This window comes from Lactuca saligna, chromosome 4 (assembly GCF_052625555.1).
Source record: "Lactuca saligna cultivar CGN05327 chromosome 4, ASM5262555v1, whole genome shotgun sequence".
NCBI lineage: Eukaryota > Viridiplantae > Streptophyta > Magnoliopsida > Asterales > Asteraceae > Lactuca > Lactuca saligna.
The window spans coordinates 97,059,804-97,085,808 of NC_136420.1; the positions used below are offsets into that span (position 1 = coordinate 97,059,804).

At 38.2% G+C, this 26,005-nt stretch overlaps 1 protein-coding gene across 1 annotated transcript; it reads right to left on the minus strand.

Annotated features, from left to right (window-relative positions):
• Positions 1-8,047: 8,047 nt before the first annotated feature.
• Positions 8,048-12,873, minus strand: LOC145039936 (COBRA-like protein 1). The gene is made up of 8 exons (XM_078987930.1): positions 12,792-12,873; positions 12,468-12,678; positions 9,821-9,828; positions 9,635-9,738; positions 9,097-9,562; positions 8,835-8,994; positions 8,454-8,716; positions 8,048-8,343 (listed from the first exon to the last, which is right to left on the minus strand). The coding sequence occupies exons 1-8, from the start codon at positions 12,871-12,873 to the stop codon at positions 8,048-8,050; spliced, it is 1,590 nt and encodes a 529-aa protein (XP_078844056.1).
• Between the last annotated feature and the right edge of the window lie 13,132 nt (positions 12,874-26,005).

The window sequence follows — 26,005 nt, forward strand, 5'->3', positions numbered from 1 at the left end:
AGTAAAACCCTTCGCAACCAGTCGAGCCTTATAAGTATGCACTTTTCCTTCCATGTCTGTCTTCTTCTTGAAGATCCATTTGCACCCGACTGTTTTACGGCCTGGTACATTGTCAACCAAGTTCCAAACTTGATTGTCATACATGGACTGTATCTCGCTGTCCATAGCCTCCTTCCATTTAGCAGACTCCGGGCCTGCCATGGCTTCCTTAACACTGCTAGGTTCATCCAAGTTTACTAGTGTACTATCACTAATAAACGTATCACCTTCCGTAGTAATATGAAAACCATAATAAAACGAAGGTGTGTTCCTAACCCGTGTGGAATGCCTCGGAGGTACAGACTCGTCAGCTGGATCAACAGGAGTTTCCTCCTCAGGTTGATTGCTAGTGTCTGAGGTTCCTTCACCAATTGATTCTTGAATTTCTTCAAGATCAATCTGCCTCCCACTGTCTCCTTGGCTTATAAATTCTTTCTCGCGAAAGATCCCTCTTCGTGCTACAAAGACCACATTCTCACTGGGTCTGTAGAAGAGGTAACCGAAGGATTTCTGTGGGTAGCCGATGAAAATACACCTTTCACTTCGGGGTTCAAGCTTATCATGAGTTTCGCGCCTCACGAAGACTTCGCAACCCCAAATTTTGATGTGGTCCAAATTGGGAACCTTCCCAGTCCACATCTCATGAGGTGTTTTGGTAACCTTCTTTGTAGGGACTAGATTAAGGATATGGGCGGAAGTCTCTAAGGCATACCCCCAAAAAGAGATTGGTAACGAAACTCGACTCATCATAGAGCGAACCATGTCCAACAAGGTTCGATTACGCCTCTCAGCTACACCATTTAGCTGTGGTGTCCTGGGAGGAGTCAATTGTGAGACAATCCCACACTCCTTAAGGTAGTCAAGGAACTCGGTACTAAGATACTCACCACCTCGATCGGATCGAAGCATCTTAATGTTCCTGCCCAATAGATTTTCTACTTCCTGCTTGAATTCCTTAAACCTTTCAAAGGTTTCAGACTTATTTTTGATTAAGTAGACATACCCATATCTACTAAAATCATCAATAAAAGTCACATAATACCGATTAGCATCCCTTGTGGCGGTTTTGAATGGCCCACATACATCAGTATGTATTAGGTCCAACAAACCTTCACCCCTCTCACAAGTTCCAGTGAAGGGTGATTTTGTCATTTTTCCAAGTAGACAAGATTCACAACTATCATCTGATTTGAGGTCAAATGATTCCAAGACTCCACTCTTTTGGAGTTGGCCTATGCGTTTCTTGTTTACATGTCCAAGACGACAATGCCACAATGATGCTTTATCTAGGCTAGTAGAAGAATCAATATACAACACATTATTTCCTAAGTTGTCCACAATCGACACAGTTTCATACACACCATCACAAGGTAATGCTTTAAAATAAAACACATTATTAAAGAAAGCATTAATACCACCACATTCATTATCAAACGAAAAGGTAAAACCTTGTTTGTACAAAGCATGAAAAGAAATAATATTCCTCGCCATTTCAGACGAGTACACACATTTATTTAAATCTAATTTTAACCCATTATTAAGCAACAAAGTATAAACTCCAATCTTGGAAACAGGTGAAGCCTTCCTATTCCCCATGATTAAGTTTATCTTCCCGTGCTCCACATCCTCACTTCTTCTTAGGCCCTGCAAATCAGAACATATGTGAATACCACATCCTGTATCAAGCACCCAAGAGTTAGAATATGTTGAGTAATTAGACAATATAGTGTAAATACCTGCATAGGTGGGTTTCACTTTCCCATCCTTTAGATCCTGCAAGTACTTAGGGCAGTTTCGCTTCCAGTGTGCCTTTTCATGGCAATAAAAACATTCAGCATCCTTGGGAATGGCAGAAGGAGTGACAGAACCGTTCTTAGTCTTTGATGAGGAGCCTTCAAGAGACTTTCCCTTGGTACCCTTCGAAGGGTGCTTCCTCTTTTTCCCTTTGCCTTGCCCAATAGCTAAAACAGGGGTAGAAGTTGGAGTAGGAGTAGTAGAGGTAACAACCGCTTTACCCTTAAGACCGGTTTCAGCGGTCTTCAAGAGTCCTTGAAGCTTGCTGACGGTAACTTCCTCCTTGTTCATATGATATGTCATTCGAAAATGATCATAACAAGAAGGCAAGGAGTGCAAAATGATGTCAATTGCCAACTCCTCGGGGATGTTAACATTCAGCTTCAGCAAACGGTCCACATACCTTTGCATCTTTTGCATGTGGCCCGTGACGGATTCACCATCCTTCATGCGGGTAGTTATTATGGAGGAGATTATTTCATACCGCTCCTGACGAGAACTCTGATGGTACCTTTCCATCAGGTCTTGGTGCATCTCAAAAGGGTAGAAATCTTCATACGACTTTTGGAGCTCGGCTGTCATCGTGGCCATCATGATACATGCCACCTTAGTAGCATCTCTCTCATGAGTCTTGAATTCAGCGATCTCCTCAGGAGTCGCAGTAGACTCATCAAGTTCTTTTAACTCCTTATCGAGGACATATTCCTTGTCCTCGTAACGAGTAACCATCCTGATGTTCCTAATCCAATCCATGAAGTTGAAACCATCAAAGATGACCCTCCCACAAAGATTCATGAGAGAGAAAGAACCAGTTGGGTTAGAGCCTGAAGCATTAGTGTTGGAAGACATCTGAAAGAAGAAAGTAAGTTTAGATTAGATATTTAGGATCCTTAATAAGACACCCAAATGTAATATTAAGGCTAGGATCCAATCACAATATATTACACTTAGAAGAGGGATGCCGTAATCTAAGTAATAATATATTTGAAAGGTAGGTGAATGACGATTCACCAATTTCCACCATGAAAACGAAATGATTTATTAGGTTTAATTGGATTTGGAATTCCTAGATTCTTTTGAGATTCATTGAACTTTTCAATGGCATGTTTCAATCTCGATTGTGCCCTTCAAGTTTTGTGACTGGGATGCCGAGGATCACAAAACAAGGTGTGAATAACCATGCTAATTCACTTGGTACTCTTAATATTATCACCTAATCAATGTGCTGGTTAACCACACACGCTCCATTGATCTATGACAAACATTAAGTCACCCTTCGTGATCCTTACTAGTCCTAGTTAGTGTGTCGGTTAACTACACACGCTCCACCAACGACTTGGTAAGGTACAAAGTGTGAATTCCATGGACTAGCACCATGTTCACATTTTTCCTAAAATAACTAAGATTGGGAATTAAAATAGTTTAGTTATTTTATAATATTCATTATACTTTTAATGAGGATTTAAAGTCATTGTTCTACCCGTTCGGCTAACGACCTTCCACCGATCAAGCAAGCGGTGGGTGAGAGTATACACCCATTAAGTCGCCATTTTATAGGCAACAACCTTATACCCACCTTATAGACCGGCTTCGTGAATGAGGCCTACTAACGGTAAAACGACTTATTCTTATACATATATATATATATATATATATATATATATATATATATATATATATATATATATATAATAATTAACCATTAATGTTATAAATAGTATAAGGGTTGAATTTTAACTATTAAAACTCTAAGGTTTGGAATTAAAGTTTATTAAAGTGTGTGAAACTTTACAAATTCCAAAACTTGAGGGCAAGTTTTGTAACTTTGCAAAACTCTTCATTTCATAACTTATGAATTAAAGGTTCATAAAAATGAAGACTCTTCATTTTCATGTAACTTATGTGTTTTAAGTGTGTGTTAAATGAAAGTGACCTTTGGTAATCCATAACTTGAGGACAAATTATGGACTCCATTAAAACACATAAATGATAAAGAATTAATCCTAAACAATTCAGCAAATAATTCCTATCATTTTCTAAATTCATAAGAACATGAACATGATCATCAAAAATTCAAGAATTATATGAACACATAAAATCATGGAATTTTGATATATGCTATTGCAAATGGATTAGAACAACCATTACACCAACTAAAATAAGTTTTATAACACCAAAACAGTTTATGGTAATGTTTCTAGTCCATTTCCAGCAGCAAAAGTCGAGAATCTGCACTCTTTCGATCCTACTCATCAAGTGCATGAACTTACTCGCCGAGTAGGTTGAAGTTTGCCTTGGACTCGTCGAGTCCCCCCAATGGACTCGGCGAGTCCACCATGCTGACAGCAACGATTTCGACTTTTTTAACTATTTTGCATCAAGTATCAAGCAAGCAAGCCTAGGCTCTGATACCACTGTTGGGTTTTGAGCAATCTAACACTTCCTAAGTGTGCATGCAACCCTAATAAACCTTGGATCTATGTTTGTCTAAATACATGCAAAATAATAATTTTCCAAGGTTTATAACCTATCTAACATGGCATGGGGAACATTTCAACATAAAAGAGTTAGAAGAGATTACATACCTTTTGGTAAGTTTGGTTCTAAGGAGTTTGAGGGCCAAGCACCAATAGTGTGAATGCCTCAAATGGAATCACAAACACCACAAACTCTTGGAAAAACTTTGAGAGAGTATACACCTTGTATAAAATCGGCCACACACATGCACACACACACTAGTTCACTAGTTTTCTCTTAGGCTCCATTTCATGCTCCATAAGCATGCTTATATAGTGTGCATGGTTAGGGTGAAACCCTAATAACCCATGTCTTTTCCTTTTCCAAGGATCTATGGGTTAAAAGCTCCATGGATCATCCATGGACTTCCACATAAGCCTAGCCCATTAACAAATGAGTATTAGCCCACACTATATAAAACAAATAGCCCATAATTTAATTAGTATTCCTTTTAATCTCTAAATTAATTCATAATTAATTTAAGACTAAAACTAATTAAATAACGTAACTTCATATTAATATATTATAACTCATAATATATTAATAAACATATGTGTATAACTCTCATAAAATTATCCATAATAGTTTGGATGAGATGCAACCCAAATGGACCATGCCGGTCGGGTCAAGTATATACCAAATAAGTTATGGACTTAGACACCTTATCCAACAAACCGTTCTTCAGGTCACGACCCTAAATTATGAAATGATTTGAAACAGGGTGTTACATATAACTTGTCTTAAGCTCGTAAGCTCTCTAACATTTCCATGGAGGGGAATAAGGGACCAAGATTATATTTTTATGCTTCATAATAACTCCATAATGGATAAAGTTTCAAACTTTATCCATTTGAATGGTCCAAACAACCAAGATCTAATTTTTAAGTATGAAAGAGACCCAAAAGTGCATCTTTATCAACTGAATCCATTAAGTCCAAGTCTCCAACCTTCAGATCTGAATCAAAATGATGTTTAGATGGATAAAGTTTCCAACTTTATCCATAACAAGGTCACAAACTTTCGACATCTAAACTTTATGTACCAAAATGACCAAAATCTGATAACATCTAAAGCTTTCGAGATTCAAGCTTTATACCTTTAAAAGAAGGATCAAGGTGAACAAAGTATGGATCTACAAGCTCTAGTGCAACTAGCACTTCCCCAATGAGCTCCTTATTCTCCAAGATGCATTAAGAACACTCCAAAGCACTTAAAAAAATATTCTTTTTGCTTACAAGGCTCAAACTAGGGTTATGGTTTCAAGGGAGGGTGCTGGAGAGGTGGAGGCTGAGAATAGAATGGGTTTGAGGAAGTTAAGGAGCTTAAATAGGGCTTAAACCACAAAAATAGGATTTGGGTTCTGATACGTACGCCTTGCGTAAACCAAGTATGCCCAGCGTACTCCGGGTATGCCTAGTACGCCCAGTGTACATCTTGTACGCCCGACATACTAGACTAAGCAAAAAACATTCCTAACTTCAAACGGTCATAACTTCGTTCCAACTTCGTTTTCCACAAGCTTTATATCTAGGGATGTCAAAAACCCTCGTGGGGCCCCGCTCCTGTGGGACCCCGATCCCGTACGGGACTAAATTTAAAAAAAAAAAAAAAAAATGGGGGCGAGAGCGGGAGCGGGGGCAAAATTAAACCCCGCTTATTTTCGGGACCGGGGTCGGGAGTTGGTATTTTCGTCCCGTACTCCCACGGGGGCCCCGGTTGTACATTTATGTAAAAAAATATATATTTAATATAAAATACATATACAAAATAGATTTTCCAATTTTAGGTTTAGGTTAGGTTTTACTTTCTCATTTCCAATTAATGGATATTGAAGAGGTAGTGAATTGATCATATAATTTTGGACATGTAAGTATTTTACATTTGTAATATTGGATTTGTCATATTTTATATTTATAAGATTGTTAGAATTGTCATTTTGTAATGTTGGATTCGTAATGTTGGATTTTTAATTTTTTTGTTTCTAAAAGATTAGGTTTTAAGCTTTTAAAGTTGTTAAAAATAGTCTTTTTAGCCTAAACCAAAGTAGTTGTTTAGCAAAAAAAAAAAAAAAAAAACGAATTTTAAGCCTATAAATCGGGGGAACGGGGGCGGAACCGGGAGCGATGGAGGTAATCGGGGGCTATGTAAACGGGGGATCCAGGAGCGGGGGCACCAACGGATTTCGGGGGCGGGAGCGGGGGCAGGTATTTCCGCTCCCGTTTGGTCCCGTTGACATTTCTATTTATATTTATGGAAATGTATTGAAGATCCCTACAATATTATCTAGATATCTTGGACTAAAAACTTCATGAACAAAAATGCATATTTAATGCAAGAAGTCTAAACATCACTTTTCCAGTTTTACCTTTTGATTCCAACACAACCAAGGGTTTGGATCGCATAACCAATATTATCAACATCCAAAGAGGGTCTAAACCCTATTCATTTAAGCTCAATGCCTTTACTTAAATAAGAAATTTCTCGAAACAGGATGTTACAAAATTAGGCTTATATATGTGACATGTTAAGATTTTAAATTCATGAATTATGCCAAAGTATCGTATTATTACCAAGATAGGTCCAGATCTAGTGGTCATTTCAGACATGGATCGATTTCCGATAAGATAGCCTAAAGGGTGATTAAGATTTAAGACTAAGCATGGTTAAGAACTTAGGGTTAAGTGTTATGTAACACCTATTTTACTAAATATAGTAATGTGAAATTTTCTGGATAAACATCTAATTCTACCAAAGAACCAACCAAACATCTCCAATAACGATATTTTTTTTATGAATTCTATAAAATATGTTTCTACACAACTACATCAAGGATAACATATTTTTACATTTGTTGTAGCTCAAAATTAAGGGGATGTGGTAATTATTTTAAAAAGAAATGCAATCTTGGTGCCTGAGAAATAAACTACTGTATTAATTTGAAATCAAATTATCTTTTACAGCAGAAAATAATAGGCTTGAAATTTCAATAGGGCTATGAGTAACAAATTATATACGGGAAAATTTAGTTTTAACTTATTTTTAATGCATATCTTTTTAAACTCTTTCAAGTCATTTGTTCACGTTCTTCGTAGTTTTTTACTATATTATTCTTCAGTGCGGTTGTAAATTGTTATATTGTGTAGACATAGTTGTCTATTAAAACTTAGGTTTGTTGTTCATATGAGCTAGTCATTCAATTACAATATACATTTGCAGTGTTAGTTCATAAAATAAAAACAGTAAGACATTTTCCAAAAAAATGTCAACAATAATATTATAACAACTTTAATTTATATATCATACAAAAAGAGTCATACCAATTTGGCAAACCATTCTACCAAGTTACCAACTCACAAGTAAAAGGCCTACTATCCACTTCAAATACATATCCACAACACTGAGAAAATGGGCCTTAAAAATGACACAATAATACACGTTCAGCAAACGTTATTACAAAATACAAACTTCAAAAGTAATCCAATGTACTTCAAGGCAAACATGTTGTTTGAAATGTATAAAATAATTACATAACAAAAAGCCCTAAATGCTCCGCAAAGGTTGACCCAGCATTTTAACACCGTATAAGCTTTTTTGTCAAAAATAACTTCTATTTCACAGAAACGAAGGGAAAAAAATCGAAAAAGAAATTTATGTTTTGCTAGAAAAATAACATTTTTGTGGAAACTCGATAATTGTATTACAGTTTTAGTAGTTTAAAGTTAAGGTATACTAATAAGAGGATAATTAAGCTACCGAAAGGCCTACATGTAGAAGTACCACTTGGAAGCATAGGGAAAGTGTCGGGAGATGGCATGACACAATTTTCACCCGCAAAGTAGACAGTTCTTGGCAATGCCCAACCGTTGTGCAATGTGAATGTTTTATGGTCCTTGGCCAAAAGTATCTCAGTGGAAACGGACCCCACCTGATCCTTGTCAGCATTTAAAAGATTCGTGTTGTAGTAATCTAGACCCCAAAACAAGGCCACATCATCTACATTACAAATAATTCAATTGTCATAAATGGAAGTGGCCATAAGACTTCATGGGATATAACTATATAACTAACTAGCATTTGAAACTATATGAAAGAATGTTGTTTACCTGGGATCCCAGGCGTATGGAGTAAAGTATTGTTAAAACTATACGTTGTTGTAGACTGAGAAAAACCAGGATGATGAACCACGAGATTCCAATTAGTATAATTTCTATTATAATTTAGATTCGTAACTGTGAGTTTCACCCTCCAATGATCCATGTAGTTGGTTTTTATATGCCAGTGGACGCGTAGAGGACACATATGATCCGTACACCTCAACGTGTCTGAATTACTAACGAATTCTGTCTCAAGTGAATTACTAGAACCACTGCTCATCACACAAAAACGTAAATTACATACTCTTGCATATGATAAGATATATATATAGTTCATTAATTACAAAAAATGTCAAAAGTACGTAGTTATATAAGTTTAAATTAGCACACCTAATGCATGATGATGTTGTCTTGTCTGCTGGTCTACACCCGCAACTACATTGAGAGCATGTCGTGATTTGCGGACTATAAAATGTTGAGAGTGAAACGCAACATACTGGCGTTTTGTTAGCCAGATAGCTTGAATACGTGCATGTTGATTTCCATGTTTCTGTAAACATCAAAATAATAACATACTTTTATTTATTTGTGTAATATTAATATAACATCTTAGTTGATCAATTAATTCATTATTAGAATGACATGATCTTACTAAAAACTTCTTCTTCTCTTCTTCCACCAACTACAAGAGCAACAGATGGAGGAGTTTCTTCGGTAGGGCTACAAGTGTACCCTGGTCCAGGTGCCTGTAAAGTAAGATTTACAGGCATCCGAGGCATCTGTAATGAAGAATTTCCTTGTAAGTTACCAACAACCATGTCAAATGAAGAAGATGATTGTTGAGGGTTGATAGCCGAGGCGGCAAGAACACCACCGCGACAACAGTTTTCCGGCGAGTTTGGCGGCTGAGTACCGGACATCAGATCAACTATCTCCGGTGTAGGCATGCAGCAATGTGGTACTTGGTCTTCTTTGAAAACAGAGCAGTTGCCTCTATGTGTTGCAATAGCACCGGATATTGACCAGATGATCTCGTTGTTGACCCATGTGAACCCTAATTTCCAACCAGGGTTGTCTACATGCCGATATTGATAGTAGTTTTGGATACTTACCCTTGCCTATAATACCCATAAAAATTATTAATTTTGTATAAAGATATGGAAAATTCGTTTGTAATAATATATACTAACCACATAGCCATCGTGTGTCCATTGAATTATGTCGAATGTTACTGTAATGTTACCGTTTGGATCCAACGGGTCATAACAATCTGGCGTAAGATAAGCATATATAGCTGATTATTAGTATAAAAGAAAGGAGATTTTCTAAATTCTACCTTACGAACAAGATCAAAAGGAAGTAAGATAGATATATACCAGTGAAACTGCAAACATTAAATAGTAACATCAATATCATTGAAAAACACCATCGAGGTTCCATTTTTTCAGTAGCAGTTAAGTTAAGAAGAAAGAAAGTTGCAATGGAATGAGACAAATAAGGTATAATGAGATGACAAAATATATACATCCTATAATGGTATCTAAAAAAGTCATCAGCCAAAGTTATACATGCCAAAATTGTTGGCTTAAAAATATGCCAAAAATCATTGTAAACTTCACCAGATAACTGAAGACAAAAGATCCATAGTAATAAGCAGCTGATAATTAACGACGGTTTTTTTTTCTTTCTGCTAAATGATTATGCTTCTTTTTTGGTCTCCCAGTCTCCATCATAAATAGAATCATATTGTTGTTATCAATGGATATGTTAAAAACAATTTACCTTTTATTGCTTTTACCGATAATCAACCTGTATATTTGAAATCCGAAAGCATTTCTAGGATAAAAGACTTACGGCATTCCTGGAATCTATTTAAATAATTAGAATATACTGATAAAAACAAGAGTTTTTGATGCTTATTCAATTCAATCCAATTCAAGATTCATGATAATTTTTTCTTTTTTAAAAAGTCGATTTCGTTCTTGGACTTTACCCTGAGAACTTAGTGCATGATGGAATTAACCGACAAAAAAATGAAAAACAACCAACTTATTTTATCACCTCCGGCTAACTCTGACTGGGTGTTGTAAATTGGGTTCTTGGCGAAGAACTGGTGAGGTCTCCAATAGCTGTTGCTGTCGTCGAGGTTGACGACGGATGGAGTACGTAGAAGATTAAGGATAGAAATAAAGCATATTACACAAAAGCCAGCCCAAAACCCTGATCTGGTCAACGTTTGGTAAACCCAAACCCGTTTAAAAACAGGCCTTAGGCAAATCCTATATACCACCCACTAAAGACCCGTAGGGCGGAAGCTTCTTTGCCTGGGGTCGGCTACTAATGGCATTGAGCCTCAAATTAAGCCCATACATGTTTTGATTTTTCTTTCTTCTTTTTTGTGTGTTTAATTGTCACTATAGTTAATTTACTTATGTAGTTCAGTAGCATGTTACTTTTATTTCTATAACGCACAAACAAAAGAAATAGAAAAATGAGAGATTATAATAAACAAATAACTAGAAATATATTACTTGCATTTAGGTCATTGTAGTCGACAAGAAATGTAACTATCATATACACTTTATGCTTGTTGAATATAAAAACGAATGTTGTTATAGAGTTTCATGTATTATATGAGTTAATTTTAAAAAAAAAAATTTAATATAAATATCAAAATATTTAAGAACTTTAGATTTATAAAAAAAAAATAAGAAAAATAAGAATTATTATAATAAAATATTTTTTTATTTTTTAAATTTAAACAAATAATTTAAATAAAAAAAAAACTAATGAACTTTAATTTTGGCAATTTTGAAATTAAAATGTAATTAATTAAATAAATTGATATTCATTTATTACTATATTTATTATAGTTATTACATTAAAATATTATATGAAATTTAATAAGATAGAAAAACTTATAAAATGACATGTGGAAAAAACAATAATTCAAAATAACCACAAAATAACATCTGTGTTTTTTGGCTCGGAATTTCTACTCTTACAGAGCCCGGTTCCTAGCCAACCCTCGGTAAGTGAGATATGCTTACCCTACCCTAAGTATAGCTTATGTTTAAGTTTAATATCGTTATTATGAACTTATAAATTATAATATATCAAGTGTTATTATAATATATTTTAACTACTAGCGATACGGGGAATCTGGTTTGAAGAGTCGCACAAGGTTGTTGAATTTCAGAAGTGCTATAATGCCAAAATTGACTTGCCCTCCGGTATTTCATGTCTGGCCCCTATCTGTACATAATGGTTGGAAAGTATTGTTTAACACTTATAAAACAATATTACTCATAAATAGTCGCAATAAATATTAGACTAAAATCTAGTAGTAAGAATACTAGGTTTCGTCGAAGGAAGTTATATTGTTAAGAAGCAAAGCGTTGTCCGAGTTTGGAATCATCGGTTTAAACAAGTGAGTGCATAGCTACTTCTGTCTTATAAATAGATATGAAGTATTTAATATAAGACAAAACCTCAAAAATGGTCCCTGTGGTTTCCGAAAATATCAAGTTTAGTCCCTAAGTTCAAAAAACCTCACAGATGGTCCCTGTGGTTTCAAAACTTTTAACAAATGGTCCTTTTTTTTAACTCTGTTAGCTTTTGACCGTTAAGTGAAGGGTATTTCTATAATCTCACTACCACAGGGACCATTTATGAAGATTTGTCTTATTTTAAAAAATTATTTAATATTAAATGGTCCCACCTCTCTCTCTCTCTCTCTCTTTCTCCATCTTTAGAGAGAAACGATGAAGAATCAAAGGGAAAAAATCCCAAATCTGCACTCTTTCTCCTTCGACCCTCACCTACCGGTGGAGAAGCACTACCATCGCCGCTATAATTTTCAGACCACCAACCACCGCCACTGCTGCTCTTTCTCTCTCACAATTCTACCCTATATAAGCCTCAACATCATCTAAAAGATGCCGTACTCTTGCAAGATCTTCAACACTAAGAAGGTCGCCAAGAAGGTACGACGACAAAACCCACCACTAATCCATAACTCACTCGAGTAAACTCATTCCTACCACCATTGTTGGAATTGAAATAGAAATGTTCTTGATTTTCCGACCCCAGATTGGTTCTCCTTTCTCCGAATCCTTCTTCCTAGAGTTCACAAACTGTGTCACGTTGAAACTCGCCGGAAAATACGATAAGTTGCTCCTATTAGAAAAATCAAAATAGCCTCCCTTACCCATCACCCTCACGTTCTCTATTTCTCCGACACCACCAATATTAGAGCAAAATCACCATAATTTAACCTAAATTGGTAACCCCAAATCAAAATCTAAAATTGTAACCTAGATTCAAACTCTGCCTATAATATTTGACCTAAATAGGAAGCATCATCTCCATTGTTGCCTTCCTCTAAATGCTCTGCATCTGTGAGCTTCGTAAATACAAGCTCACCCATCTATAACTCATGAAATCGGTTCTGCCTCCATCAATTTCATCAAGAACCAACAAAAACTCTAAGGATTAATTTATTTCACCTGCTTGGGATCTTCCTCCATCGATTTCATTGGGAACAAATCGTTTGATTTTGATGGCAGTGTTGTGGTAGCTGACACGAAGAGGTGTCTGAAAGGAGGAGGCGATCATCGATGTTCAGATGTTGGCCAAATCTTAGTGTTTACCGCAACTCATAAAGAGCTAGAAGAAGAGTTCATAAATGAAATCGATGAAGCTGGTGATGGTAGAGAGCAACAACAACATAGAGAGAAATCAATGGAGTAGAGGGAAATCGAAAGGAGAAGAAGGAGTACAGACAAAAGTGAGGCAATATAGGTAGAGTAAATGAAGATCCATGGGTTTTTCAGTAAGTTTGGCTGTGTTTCTGATGGCTCCAATGGTGGCTCCAATGATACTGAGTTGAGGTCTAAATTTAGGGCGATGGCTCCGGCGGTGGGATTGATTGCACGCATGGTTATGGGAGGTTGTTCAAGGCGAAAGTCAGGTGAATAACAAGATATGGACCTTGTTTGATATTTATCTTCTCTTTTTCTTGTTATACATAAGCTTTAGAGTAAAGAAATGGTGATCTAGATGGTTTAGCTTCTTTTGTGTGTGTGTGTGTGAGAGAGAGAGAGAGAGAGAGGTGGGACACTTAAATATTAAATAATTATTTTTTTTAATAAGACAAATCTTCATAAATGGTCCCTGTGGCAGTGAAATGATACAAATACCCTTCACTTAACGGCCAAAAGCTAACGGAGTGAGCCGGAAGGACCAAATATTAAAAGTTTTGAAACCACAGGGACCATCTGTGAGGTATTTGGAACATAGGGACTAAATTTGATATTTTTGGAAACCACACGGATCATTTTTAAAGTTTTGTCTTAATATAAATTATGTGCTATGTGTGCATATTATCTGTGTTCTTGATATCTATACTGAATGAACAAAATATACATGTTTTTTCGATTTAAACTGTATACGTATTTTATACCTATAATTATAATGACTAAAAATGGGTAGATGAAAGGTGAGATGAATGATGAGAGATGAAAGATGATATAGACGATGAGAGATGGAGAACAATGATGAGAGGTATAGATGATGAGAAGCCTTAACCCAAGCGTTGGCCCAATCATCTAACAAAGTATAGATGACAACCACAAATTATTCTAGACAGTCCGGTGGAACACTAACAGGCTCGTAACCTGTAGGTGTTGTGAACGATCTGTTCGCCATATGTTGTCTAAAAACCCTGGCAACTATGGACTTAGTGCCTCATAAACGAACATTAGCAGCTATGGACTTAGTGCCTTACTAATAAACGTTGGTAACTATGGATTTAGTACCCTGCAGATGATCGATCGGTGCGGGCATCAGCGGTGTTCAGAGATTGTGTTATGAGACTATTTTAGGAGCGCTACTTGGTGGATTTGGTTCTCATTCTGTTGCGTGGGAACAAGGTGATTATAGGCATGGATTGGTTGAGCCCTAATGGAGCGGTGATAGATTGCGCACAACAGCTAGTATGAATCAGGACCCCAAGTGGGGCAGAGTTGGTGATCCACGGCGAGAGGCCACAACGTGGACCCACAGTATGTTCAGCAGCGAGAGCCAGGCACTACCTTCAGCAGGGTTGCGCGGGATATGTCGCGTATATGGTGGATACCCGGGAGGCGGGTAAGGCGACGATGAACGAGGTTCCAGTGGTGTGAGACTACGATGATGTGTTCCCAAAGGAGCTTCCTGGAGTACCTCCGGAGCGACAGGTAGAGTTTAGGATCGACCTAGTCCCCGGTGCGGCTCCGATAGCCAAGGCACCATATCGGTTGGCTCCTCCTGAGAGGCAGGAGTTGTCTACACAGCTGCAAGAGCTGTTAGATAAGGGATTCATTAGACCGAGCAGTTCACCCTGGGGAGCCCCGATCCTGTTTGTGAAAAAGAAGGATGGGTCGCATCGGATGTGTATAGATTACCGAGAGCTAAACAATGTAACGATGAAGAACCGTTACCCGCTCCCGAGGATTGACGACCTCTTCGATTAGCTGCAGGGAGCATCTTGGTTCTCCAAGATTGATTTGCATTCAGGTTATCATCAGATGAGGGTCAGAGAGGAGGATGTGCAGAAGATCGCGTTTCGGACGCTTTATGGCCATTATGAGTTTGTGGTGATGCCGTTCGGGCTCACCAATGCTCCTGTCGCATTCATGGACCTCATGAACCGCGTATGTAGACCGATGCTGGATCGGTCTGTGATAGTTTTCATTGATGACATCTTGGTTTATTCCAAGACGCGGGAGGAGCACGAGGAGCATCTGAGAGAGGTTTTGGAGACCTTGAGGAGGGAGAGCTTGTACGCCAAGTTCTCCAAATGTGAGCTTTGGTTGCGCGAGGTGCAGTTTATTGGGCACCTCGTCAACCAGAACGGGATTTCCGTAGACCCGGCCAAGGTGAAGGCCGTGATGAGATGGGAGGTTTCGAAGTCTCCATCCGAGATTCGGAGTTTCCTAGGATTAGCAGGCTACTATCGGAGATTCATTCAGTATTTCTCCAAGATAGTCGTACCCCTGACACGGTTGACTAGGAAAGCCATGGTATTTTGATGGGGGCCTGAGCAGCAGGCATCGTTCGAGATTCTAAGACGGAGATTGTGCGAGGCACCAATCTTAGCCCTACCCAAGGGCGTAGAGGATTTTGTGGTTTACTGTGATGCGTCTACCTCAGGTTTAGGCGCGGTATTGATGCAGAGAGGGCATGTCATCGCCTACGCTTCGAGGCAGCTGAAGCCTCACGAGGCGAACTACCCGACGCATGATTTAGAGTTGGGGGCGGTGGTCTTCGCCCTCAAGATTTGGCGAAATTATCTCTATGGAGTTCGGTGTACCATTTACACGGACCACAAGAGTTTGAGGTACCTCATGGACTAGCCGAACTTGAACATGAGGCAACGTCGGTGGCTTGATGTGGTGAAGGATTATGATTGTGAGATCACCACCCGGGGAAGGCCAATGTGGTGGCCAATGCACTTAGCCTCAATGCGGCGCCGATCAGGGATATTTTCCTGCGGATGACAGTACTGACTCCGCTTTTGGAGCGGATTCGGGATGCCCAGCAGGAGGCCTTGAAGGAGGAACATCGGAAGAGTGAGCGCATAATGGGTCAGGTTTCCTCCTTCGACTACGATATCAGGGGATTATTGATGTTACACTGTAGGGTATGGATGCCATACCTCGGAGGCATGCGCCAGATCTTGATGGAGGAGGCGCACAAATCCCGATTCTCCATTCATCCCGGGGTGACGAATATGTATAGGGATCTTCGTTTAGACTATTGGTGGCCCTGAATGAAGCAAGATGTGGCTTGGTACGTCGAATGGTGCTTAACCTGCAGGAAGGTCAAGGCCGAGCATCAGAGACCGCACGGCAAGATGCAGCCATTGGATATCTCGTTGTGGAAATGGGAAGATATTACGATGGATTTTATCACTAAGCTTCCCAGGACCGCGCAGGGAGTGGACTCTATATGGGTCATCGTGGATCGATTGACCAAGAGCGCCCATTTTATTCCGATTTAGGAGAGCATCTCGGCCGAGAAGTTGGCCGATATCTATATCAGGGAGATAGTGGCGCGGCACGGGGTGCCAGTATCAGTGATTTCATACAGGGATGTGCATTTTACTTCCAGGTTTTGGAAGAAGTTTCATGATGAGTTGGGCACTCGTCTGCATTTTAGCACTGCCTTCCACCCGTAGACGGACGGTCAGAGTGAGTGGACCATCCAGACTCTTGAGGATATGTTGCGGGCATGCGTATTAGATTTCGGTGGTAGTTGGGATACCTACCTTCCTTTAGCTGAGTTCTCATACAACAACAGCTACCACACGAGTATTGACCGTCCTCCCTTCAAGATGTTGTACGGACGGAAGTGCAGGACCTCGATATGTTGCGGCGAGGTTGGACAGAGAGTCATGGGGAGCACCGAAGTAGTGCTCAAGACAACAGAGAAGATTCATCAGGTCCGGAGTAGGCTTCAGACTGCTCAGAGTCGGCAAAAAATTTATGCCGAAAAGCGCCGATCAAACCTGTAGTTTCGGGTCGGGGATATGGTTCTCCTGAAGGTATCTCCTTGGAAGGGCGTCATCCGATTCAGAAAGCGGGGCAAGCTAGGCCCCAGGTACATTGGACCATTCAGGGTGTTGAACCGGTGAGCAAGGTGGCGTATAGGTTGGATCTACCAGCCGAACTTAGCCAGATCCACAACACTTTCCACGTCTCGCAGTTGCGGAAGTGTCTGGTGGACGACTTAGTAGTTGTGCCTTTAGAGGATATTCAGGTTGATGACAGGCTGAACTACATTGAGCGGCCTGTGGCTATCCTAGACCGGAAGTCGAAGGAACTGAGGAACAAGAGGGTGGAACTGGTGAAGGTGCAATGGCAGCACCGGAAGGGCTCGGAATGGACTTGGGAGCCCGTGAATGAGATGATGGAGCATTACCTGGAGTTGTTCCGGGAGGGAGCGGCAGACTTCGAGGACGGAGTCTAAAATAAGTAGGGGGGATTTGTAACACCGGATTCCTGGTACGATTTTATTTAGATATTTTTTTAACTTTTGCCATGAACTCAACGAGTCTGCGTCTCGACTCGCCGAGTAGTAGCAAGGTGGACACGGGACTTAAGCGGGGAACTCGGCGAGTCGATATATGGACTCGGCGAGTTCACCTGTCTGAATGAAACTTTACCTTAAGATGTTGTACTGCAATTTTGCCCATGCAAAACACCCATTTCATCCCATTTACTCCCAGAGAGCAGTAGAGAGCAACCCTAGCCCCCCCTCCCTTAGTGTTCTTGAGTGATATTGATCTTCCAAAGAAGGTTTTGGAGCTTAAGGAAGAAGGAAGAAGTTGGAGTGTTCCAGAAGTGAAGGTAGATCCGAAATCTACTATGTAGAAGGCATCAAATCATGTAATAAAACTCCCCACTTTGTTCATTAGCTTCTTAGGTTCCTTTTTGTCCCCAATGGGTGGTCTTCAAGCCTTAAAACCCCAGATTTCGTGTGTATATGTGATAACCAGACCCTAGGAACTGAGACCCATGAGTTGGATCCGTTGCATGTCTCAAATTTGGCCTGTATAGGAAGAAGGTTTGAAGGAACTCGGCGAGTTCCATGAAGATGGCCTTAGACTTGGCGAGTTGGATGAACAACTTGGTGAGTTATTCTTCAAACTCAGCGAGTCGGGTCACGAGTCGGACCAATCGTCCCAAGTCTTGAGTCAGGCTGACTCAGTGAGTGGGAACAGGGAGTTGATGAATCAGAGTCGGACTAGACGAAGAAGGAGTCGGTGAGTCGCTATATGGACTCGGTGAGTCCAGTCAATCAGAGAGTTGACTTTGACCAAGAAGTTGACTTTGACCGGTCATTTGACCTAAGGGGTATTTATGAGTACCTAATCCATGTTTACGGATTTATAGCCGGAGGGATTACCAGTGCGGCAGCCAGGCATAGGTTGAGCAGGTTTTCAGCAGCTACTCTCGAGGTGAGTTACCTTCCAGTAGCGGTGGGTCTAAGGCCACAATGCCAGCCCACCAGTAGGAGACGTATGATAGATGATTGTCTTTGTGATATCATATAGGTTTGCTACTACCTGATATGTTATATGCTAGCATGATATGTTGTATTTGATAGTAGTAGAGTTCGGTTGATAGGACCGAAGGGTAGTTCACACACCCCAAATATATCTGATAATATGTTATGTTATGATATATATGATAGTAGCTGTAGGGGGTGAAATAGTCCCTGGGGATCGGTTGTTAGGGCTGATGGGTAGTCAGCACCCCAGAATGGCTTGACATGGGTAGTCAGTACCCCAGAACGGCTTGACACGGGTAGGTCGGCACCCCAGAATGGCCGTACCGGGTAAGTCGGGCACCCCAGAATTGCCCGGAAACATGTATGATATGTGATTGTATGGTATGTGGTATGATGGGGGAACTCACTAAGCTTCGTGCTTATAGTTTTCAATTTTGGTTTCAGGTACCTCTTCTTCGAAGGGGAAGGAGCTAGCGCGGTAACGACATATCACACACACGCTTTGTATTCCGCACTATGAGATCTTCCTGGGGATTTGTACTCTGACATTGTTATGTTTTATTAAACTGGTTTCCAGACATGCACATCTTTTATGAAATGTTATGATCGGTGAATGTTTTATTTCTAATGTTTTGCTAAGTATGTGTTTTAAAAATGAAATTTTTGGCCCGTATTTTTGGGATGTTACACATAAGGCGGAGCACTAATTCTGGAGTCAAAACTATTGTTGTAGGAGAACTATGCAAGAGGTAGGTAGGAATCCCAACTCCCACCAAAATCAGTAACATAGGCCCGCAACATATGCTTAAGGTTTTGTATTGTCCACTCACTCTGACCATCGGTCTGTGGATAATAAGCGGTGTTAAAATACAATCTCGTGCCTAGTTCCTTGTGGAACTTCTGCCATAAATGGGAAGTGAACCGAACATCACGGTCTGAAACAATAAAGACCGGGACTCCATGGCGAGCTACAATCTCGCGAACATACACATCAGCTAATTTCTTGGCCGAGGAGTTATCCTGAATCGCCAAAATTGGGCACTCTTGGTCAATTGATCCACAATGACCCATATAGTATCAAAACCCTTTGCCTTTTTCGGCAACTTGGTGATAAAATCCATCGAAATTTACTCGCATTTCCATATGGGAACCTCCAGAGGTTGCAGCTTGCCATGCGGCCTACGATGCTCGACCTTGACCATCCTGCAAGTCAAGTATCTCTCAACATACCAGGCTATGTCTATCTTCATACACCGCAACCAATAGCTCAAACTCAAATCCCGATACATATTGGTGGCCCACGGATGAATTGAAAAACGAGACTTATGAGCCTCGTCCAACACAATATGCATGATCCCCCTAGAAACTGGAACCCAAACCTAGCCACATCCGGTCAAAACCCTCAACTATCCGTGACAAATCTATCAATCTCTCCTCGAATCCTCTCCTGCTTCCAGTTTTCCTTCGAAACTCCCTCGGCCTGAGCCTCACTGTTCAATCCCAAAAGCAGAGAGTCAACGGATAACCTTATACAAGTCTCCCTACCACATTCCCTTTAATTGGATGGTAAACGATCTCAAAGTCATAATCCTTGATTACATCCAACCAACTACGATGCCTCATGTACAAGTTCGGCTACACCATCAGATATCTCAAACTCTTGTGATCCGTATAGACCATATAATGGACCCTATAAAGATAGTGCCTCTAAATCGTGAGGACGAACACCACTTCCCTCAACTCCAGATTATACGTGGGATTTTGCGACTCATGCGGCTTCAACTTCTGCGAAGCATCAGCAATCACATGTCCTCTCTGCATGAGGACCTCCCCTAAAAGGGTGTTGGATGCATCAGAAAATACCAAAAAATACTCAACTCCTTCCGGAAGGGTCAATACCATGGCCTCACATAACCTCTGCCGAAGAGTCTCAAATGTCGACTGCTGCTCAGGGCCCCATTAGAAATCCACCCCTTCCTCGTCATATGAGTGAGGGGTACTACAATCATGGAGAAATCATGAATGAATCTCTGCTAATGCCCTTCGAATCCCAAGAAAATCCAAATCTCTTAGGGACATTTCAGAATTTCCCCTGCATCACTGCCTCGACCTTGGCCCGGATCGACCAAAATCCAATCCTAGTTAACGAGTTGCCCTAGGAAATGGACATCTCATAACCAAAAACTCGCACTTAAAGAACTTGGTATAAAGCCATTCTCACCTCAAAACCCCTAGAAGCTCTCGAAGATGCTCATCATGCTACTCTGTGGTCTTGGAATACACCAAGATATCATCAATAAACATAGTGACGGATCGGTCAAGCATCAGCTTGCATACCCAATTCATCAAATCCATGAACATAACAAGTGCATTGGTGATCCCAAATGGCATCACCACGAACTCGTAATGCCCATAACGGCTCCGGAACACAGTCTTCTTCACGTCCTCCTATCTCACTCTCACCTGATGATACCTAGACCTCAGATCAATCTTCGAGAACCAAGGTACGCCCTACGATTGATCAAAGAGTTCATCAATTTGCAGAATGGGATAACTTTTGAGATTCATTGAACTATTCGATGGCACGTTTAATCTCGATTATGCTCTCACTTTGTGAATGGGATGTCGAGGATCACAAACGAGATATAAATAACCATGCAAATTAGATTGGTATTCTCGATGTCATTTACCACCTAATTTATGTGTCATTTAACCACAAACGCTCATGATCAATGACAATTTACGAGACACCCATTGCCAACAATATTGGTCCCATATTACTATGCCAATTAACCACGCTTTCCACGCATGCTCCACTAACGACCAATAAGGTGCAATGACCATGGGTTAGCATCAAATTCACAGTTTTCCTAAAGTAACTAAGAATGCGATTTAGAAAATGTTTAGTTACTTTATGTCATTATACTTTTAATGAGAGTTTAGTGTCTTATCCTACCCGTTCGGCTAACAACCCTCCACTAGTCAAGAGTGCGGTGAGTAAGAATGGATACCCAATGACGGTCATTTTACTGGCCGCTTCCTTAAACACCCCTTATAGACCAACTTCGTCAATGAAGCTTACTAACGGTAAGATTGACTTTATATATATATATATATATATATATATATATTAAATTTTTAATTCTATAATAGTATAATTGTGTATTTTAAACTTTTAAAATACTAGGGGTTTCATCTTTTAATAATTAAACTTTTAATTTGATTAAATTTTTAAACTTTTTTATGGATTTATTAATTATATTTTAATTAAACACTTAATTAAATTATTAATAACATCCATAAGGATGTACTTTAAACCTTTAAAAATACTAAGGTTCTAGAATTTAAGATATCAAAATCAAACTTTTAATTAAATTTTAAATTTCGAAACCAAATGGTGTATTTTAAAAACATTTCAGAAAATACTAGATCAAACTTTAAATAAACAAATTAATCAAATAATTTTGTCTTTGTCTTAAAAATTGGCCAAATCAATAATCTTGATAAGGATATATCATTACATTTGAAGAAAAATCAATTTTAAGCAATAAAAATGAATTCAGGCAATTATCCTAATCAAATCAAGATATGGAATTTGAAAAATCAGGGATCTGACAAGTCAACTCATTGAGTTCAGGGTAGTGAACTCGTCGAGTTGGACCAATTCGTCGAGTCCCATGTGGAACTCATCAAGCTCTATGAACAGATTGACGAATCTGATCCTTCCTCTTTTGTATAATACACATATACACATCAAATTCAACTAAAAACATCATAGGCTCTAATACCACTGATGGGTAATGAGAGTAACTACACCCTATGTGATCATGCAACCCTAATTGCTTTGGATATAAGTTTTTCACTAGTTGAACATGCAAATTGAATACTAAAGTAATAAACCCTAGATCTAGCATACAATTTCGAAAATTATACAACAAAATGGTTTTAATGATTACCTTGCTTGTTATGTAGTAATAACAAGAACTCCTTGTAGATCCTTGATTCTTGAAATCTTAGTGCCTCGGATATTGCACCTCTAATGGTTCACAAACACCACTAGCAAGAGAATGAGATGAGAGAGGAGGAATACACTTAGAACTTCAGCTAGGGTTCTCTAGACACAAGCATTGGCCGAAAATCCAAAGGTGATGGAGTCTTTATATAGTTGTGGGCTGCTAGGGTTTTTTGGAGGAAATCCTAAAGTTTTCATTGACTCCTCATTAGGAAGCCTTGGACGAAAATCTCATAGGGCCTCCTATAGTTTTCATTCACTCCATTGTAAGGAGTCCAGTAGCCCAATTTTACAACTATTAATGATTTGTAAAACAACACGTGTTCTTTTAATTAGTTCCTAAAATTAATTCCAAATTAATTTTTGATTAAATACTAATTAAATAACATGATTTCTAATTAATATATTGGTTTCATAATACACTAATAAATCAATTTACTATTCCAAATAATAAACTCAACATCTCTCTCCAAAAGTCATCATGTCAAATTGCTAGGGTGAAAGCAACCCGAAATGACCATGCTACTATGAAATCAAGTACATACTAATTATAGTTATGGGCTTAGACACTTAATCCAATAATACGTTAGTATGGTGACAGTGTAGGTTATACTCATATATTGCGTTTGGATTGAATAACATAAATGCCATATATCTCCAGTTTGAAGCTCAAGACTTATTATATTGTCCCTTAAATCTAATTGACTATTTGTTGGTCCCTTGCTACTTAAACTTTAAAGGATTTTAAACTCAAGTCTTATTCAGTTCCTATTTCTATTTAAACGAATTTGAAAATTTAGTTGTATTTTACTTCAAAGGAAATAGATAACATATTCTTATTTACTAATGCACAGTGGATCCAATCTTAAAAGTGTTGATTTGTTTGAGCTTCAAGTTATTACTCCATATGATTTGAGTTTGGGTTTGATATCATATATGGTAGATTGGCTCAAAGTACACTCCTAGAGATAACCTTACTCTTTTTATAACTTGTATGTCAAAAAACCATGTTGTTGAAAAACAGGTCCTATAACCCTTTTATAATTTGTGTCTCGCAGGCAGAGAACTCAGTTGTATTCTAGGAATTGTGTCATATAATCATATGTTTAAAAGTCCCGTTTATTGCACAGAAACCGGGTTATTTAAGCATGATATAAATCCCGGATATTTGTTTCAAGCCAAGTCATATAAGCCTGACATTTAAAACACCCAATTTTTACATAAGACCATCGATTTTTTTCCAGAAACCGGGTTTTATATGGTGGGTCTTATTTGCTTTTTTGTAGTAGCGTAGGCTAGGTGCGCGTGTGGACTTGGCTCATTCATTTGATCCACTAAAGCCTTTGAAGATCTATCAAGGGAAATGGTATATAAATTTACTAAAAGTTTCTTCCTCCACCAATATGAGATAGAGGAAAGTTGCCAACTTGCAAGATTATCTCTATAATTTCCAACACGAACTTGATCTACAAAAACAAATTCTCTTTGAGGCCCAAAATTGTCATCAGAAGGATACGATACTAAATAATGAATTTGGAAATCGACGATATAACGCTTGCAAAATAGAATGATTCTTCAGAACCCGCCTCGTTGCTAGAAACTTCGACCTTGTGGCCTCTTTCAAACTTGAGTTGATTTTTGGTACAGATCCCTATGAGGGATGTTAGTCTTAGAAACCAATGGGTGTGACGGCTTCTTGCATGCCTGATGGAGTTGTCGGCAAGGGTTTTGAAATAGATATAGACGAATGACGAAGAGAGAAGGGTATAAGGAGAGAGGGGTATTTTAGACATTTCATTTTGTCATGTTTGTACTTATCGGTACTTATCGGTGCTGACTAGTTAGACCAACTCCAACCAACCACTAAAACACAATTATAAAAACCAATAAAGTAGTGTTCTGATTCCAATCAATCTTTAAAAAACACAATTTTAGTGTTTGGGGTAACTTCACACACCAAATATGAAGGCTAAACTACTTGGCCTCTAAAAATCACAACTTTAATGATTGGTTGGAATGCAAACACCATTTTAATGTTAACAAATCACCAATTTAATTATTTATGGTTGGAGTTGTTCTTAGAACCATTAGAACCATTCATGAAAGAAAATTTTGATAAGTAGCGAAGAATTTGTTTTAACTACAGTAACCATTCGTGATTTTTAGTCCGTAAATTATGATGTTAAAATTCTAAATTAAAAATAAAACAAAGTGAAATCACGAGATCTCTAACTTGACGGCTTAAAAGTAATGCAATTATATCACCAGTTCACCCAACAGCATGCTCCCCAACTGTCTGCTATTACCTTTCACGTGAATACATAGATTAGTTAAACAATTACTAATATAATTAAGAAACAAAGGACAAGATTTTTATTGCTTCATGTTCATACGTTTTAAATAAACATTTCATGTAATTTAATTTGAATTAATACAACTAAAATAGCTCGATTTGTTTTGACCTAAATATATAATCATTGAGGTTATTAAATGTGCAAAATTAATGAACTATGACAAAAAATCGTCAACTATGATACATATATCAACACCCGACGTTCAAGTGGTTGCGGCATTGCCATAAATAACATAGTTAAAGCTTTGGTCCTACTTTCTTAATAGTAAAACTTATATATATGTGAACAAAAAGCTTCAATCAAATAAATAGGGGGATTCCATGTGGAACCAAATCAAGATAGCTAACTGTATTTTCATGCACCTATATTAGTAGCATATGCTTAAATTATAAACATAATCATTTATCTCATAACAATTTTAAAACAGTATTACTTTTATTCTAAGTTCTAACAAATACGAACACTGTTTACTATTACAAAATATCTTTTAAATAACAGTTTTCTTAAATTTATTAAGAATTATTTTATGTGTTTAAATATTAATAAAACATTTTTTTAAGATGTCTTATCAAGTTTAAAGTTATTTTTGACATATTAAACTATATTAGTTGTTTAAGATGATAAAAAAAAAAACAAAGTCAAATTAACTAACTTATAAACAAACCGAAGATATAAAATGACACGTAGAAAAATATTTATCAATCATTAGATTATATATATGAAAAAGTGAATATACATTAAGGGTATATAAGTTTATGTACTCAAACCCACTATATTTAGTTGTTTTGTTTGATATATTCATTATAATGTTATTAAACTTCAACCTAGACTTGATTTACTTTGAAGATTTTCGAAATTTCACTATTGTTTTCCTCTTATATCACTTATTTTTGCTGAACATCTATTAGGTTATATATATATTAGAGTTGAAAATGAAAATTATGTAAGAGGAAGATAAATGTGAAATTTATAAAAATCTTAGAAGTAAATCAAGTTGGAAGTTGAATTATAAGAACACTGGACAATTACAATATATACATATGATACAAACAACATAGTATGGTGACTTTGGGTACCTAAGTTTATATACCCTTAAGGGTATAATTCACTTCCCCCCCCCCCCCCCACACACACACACC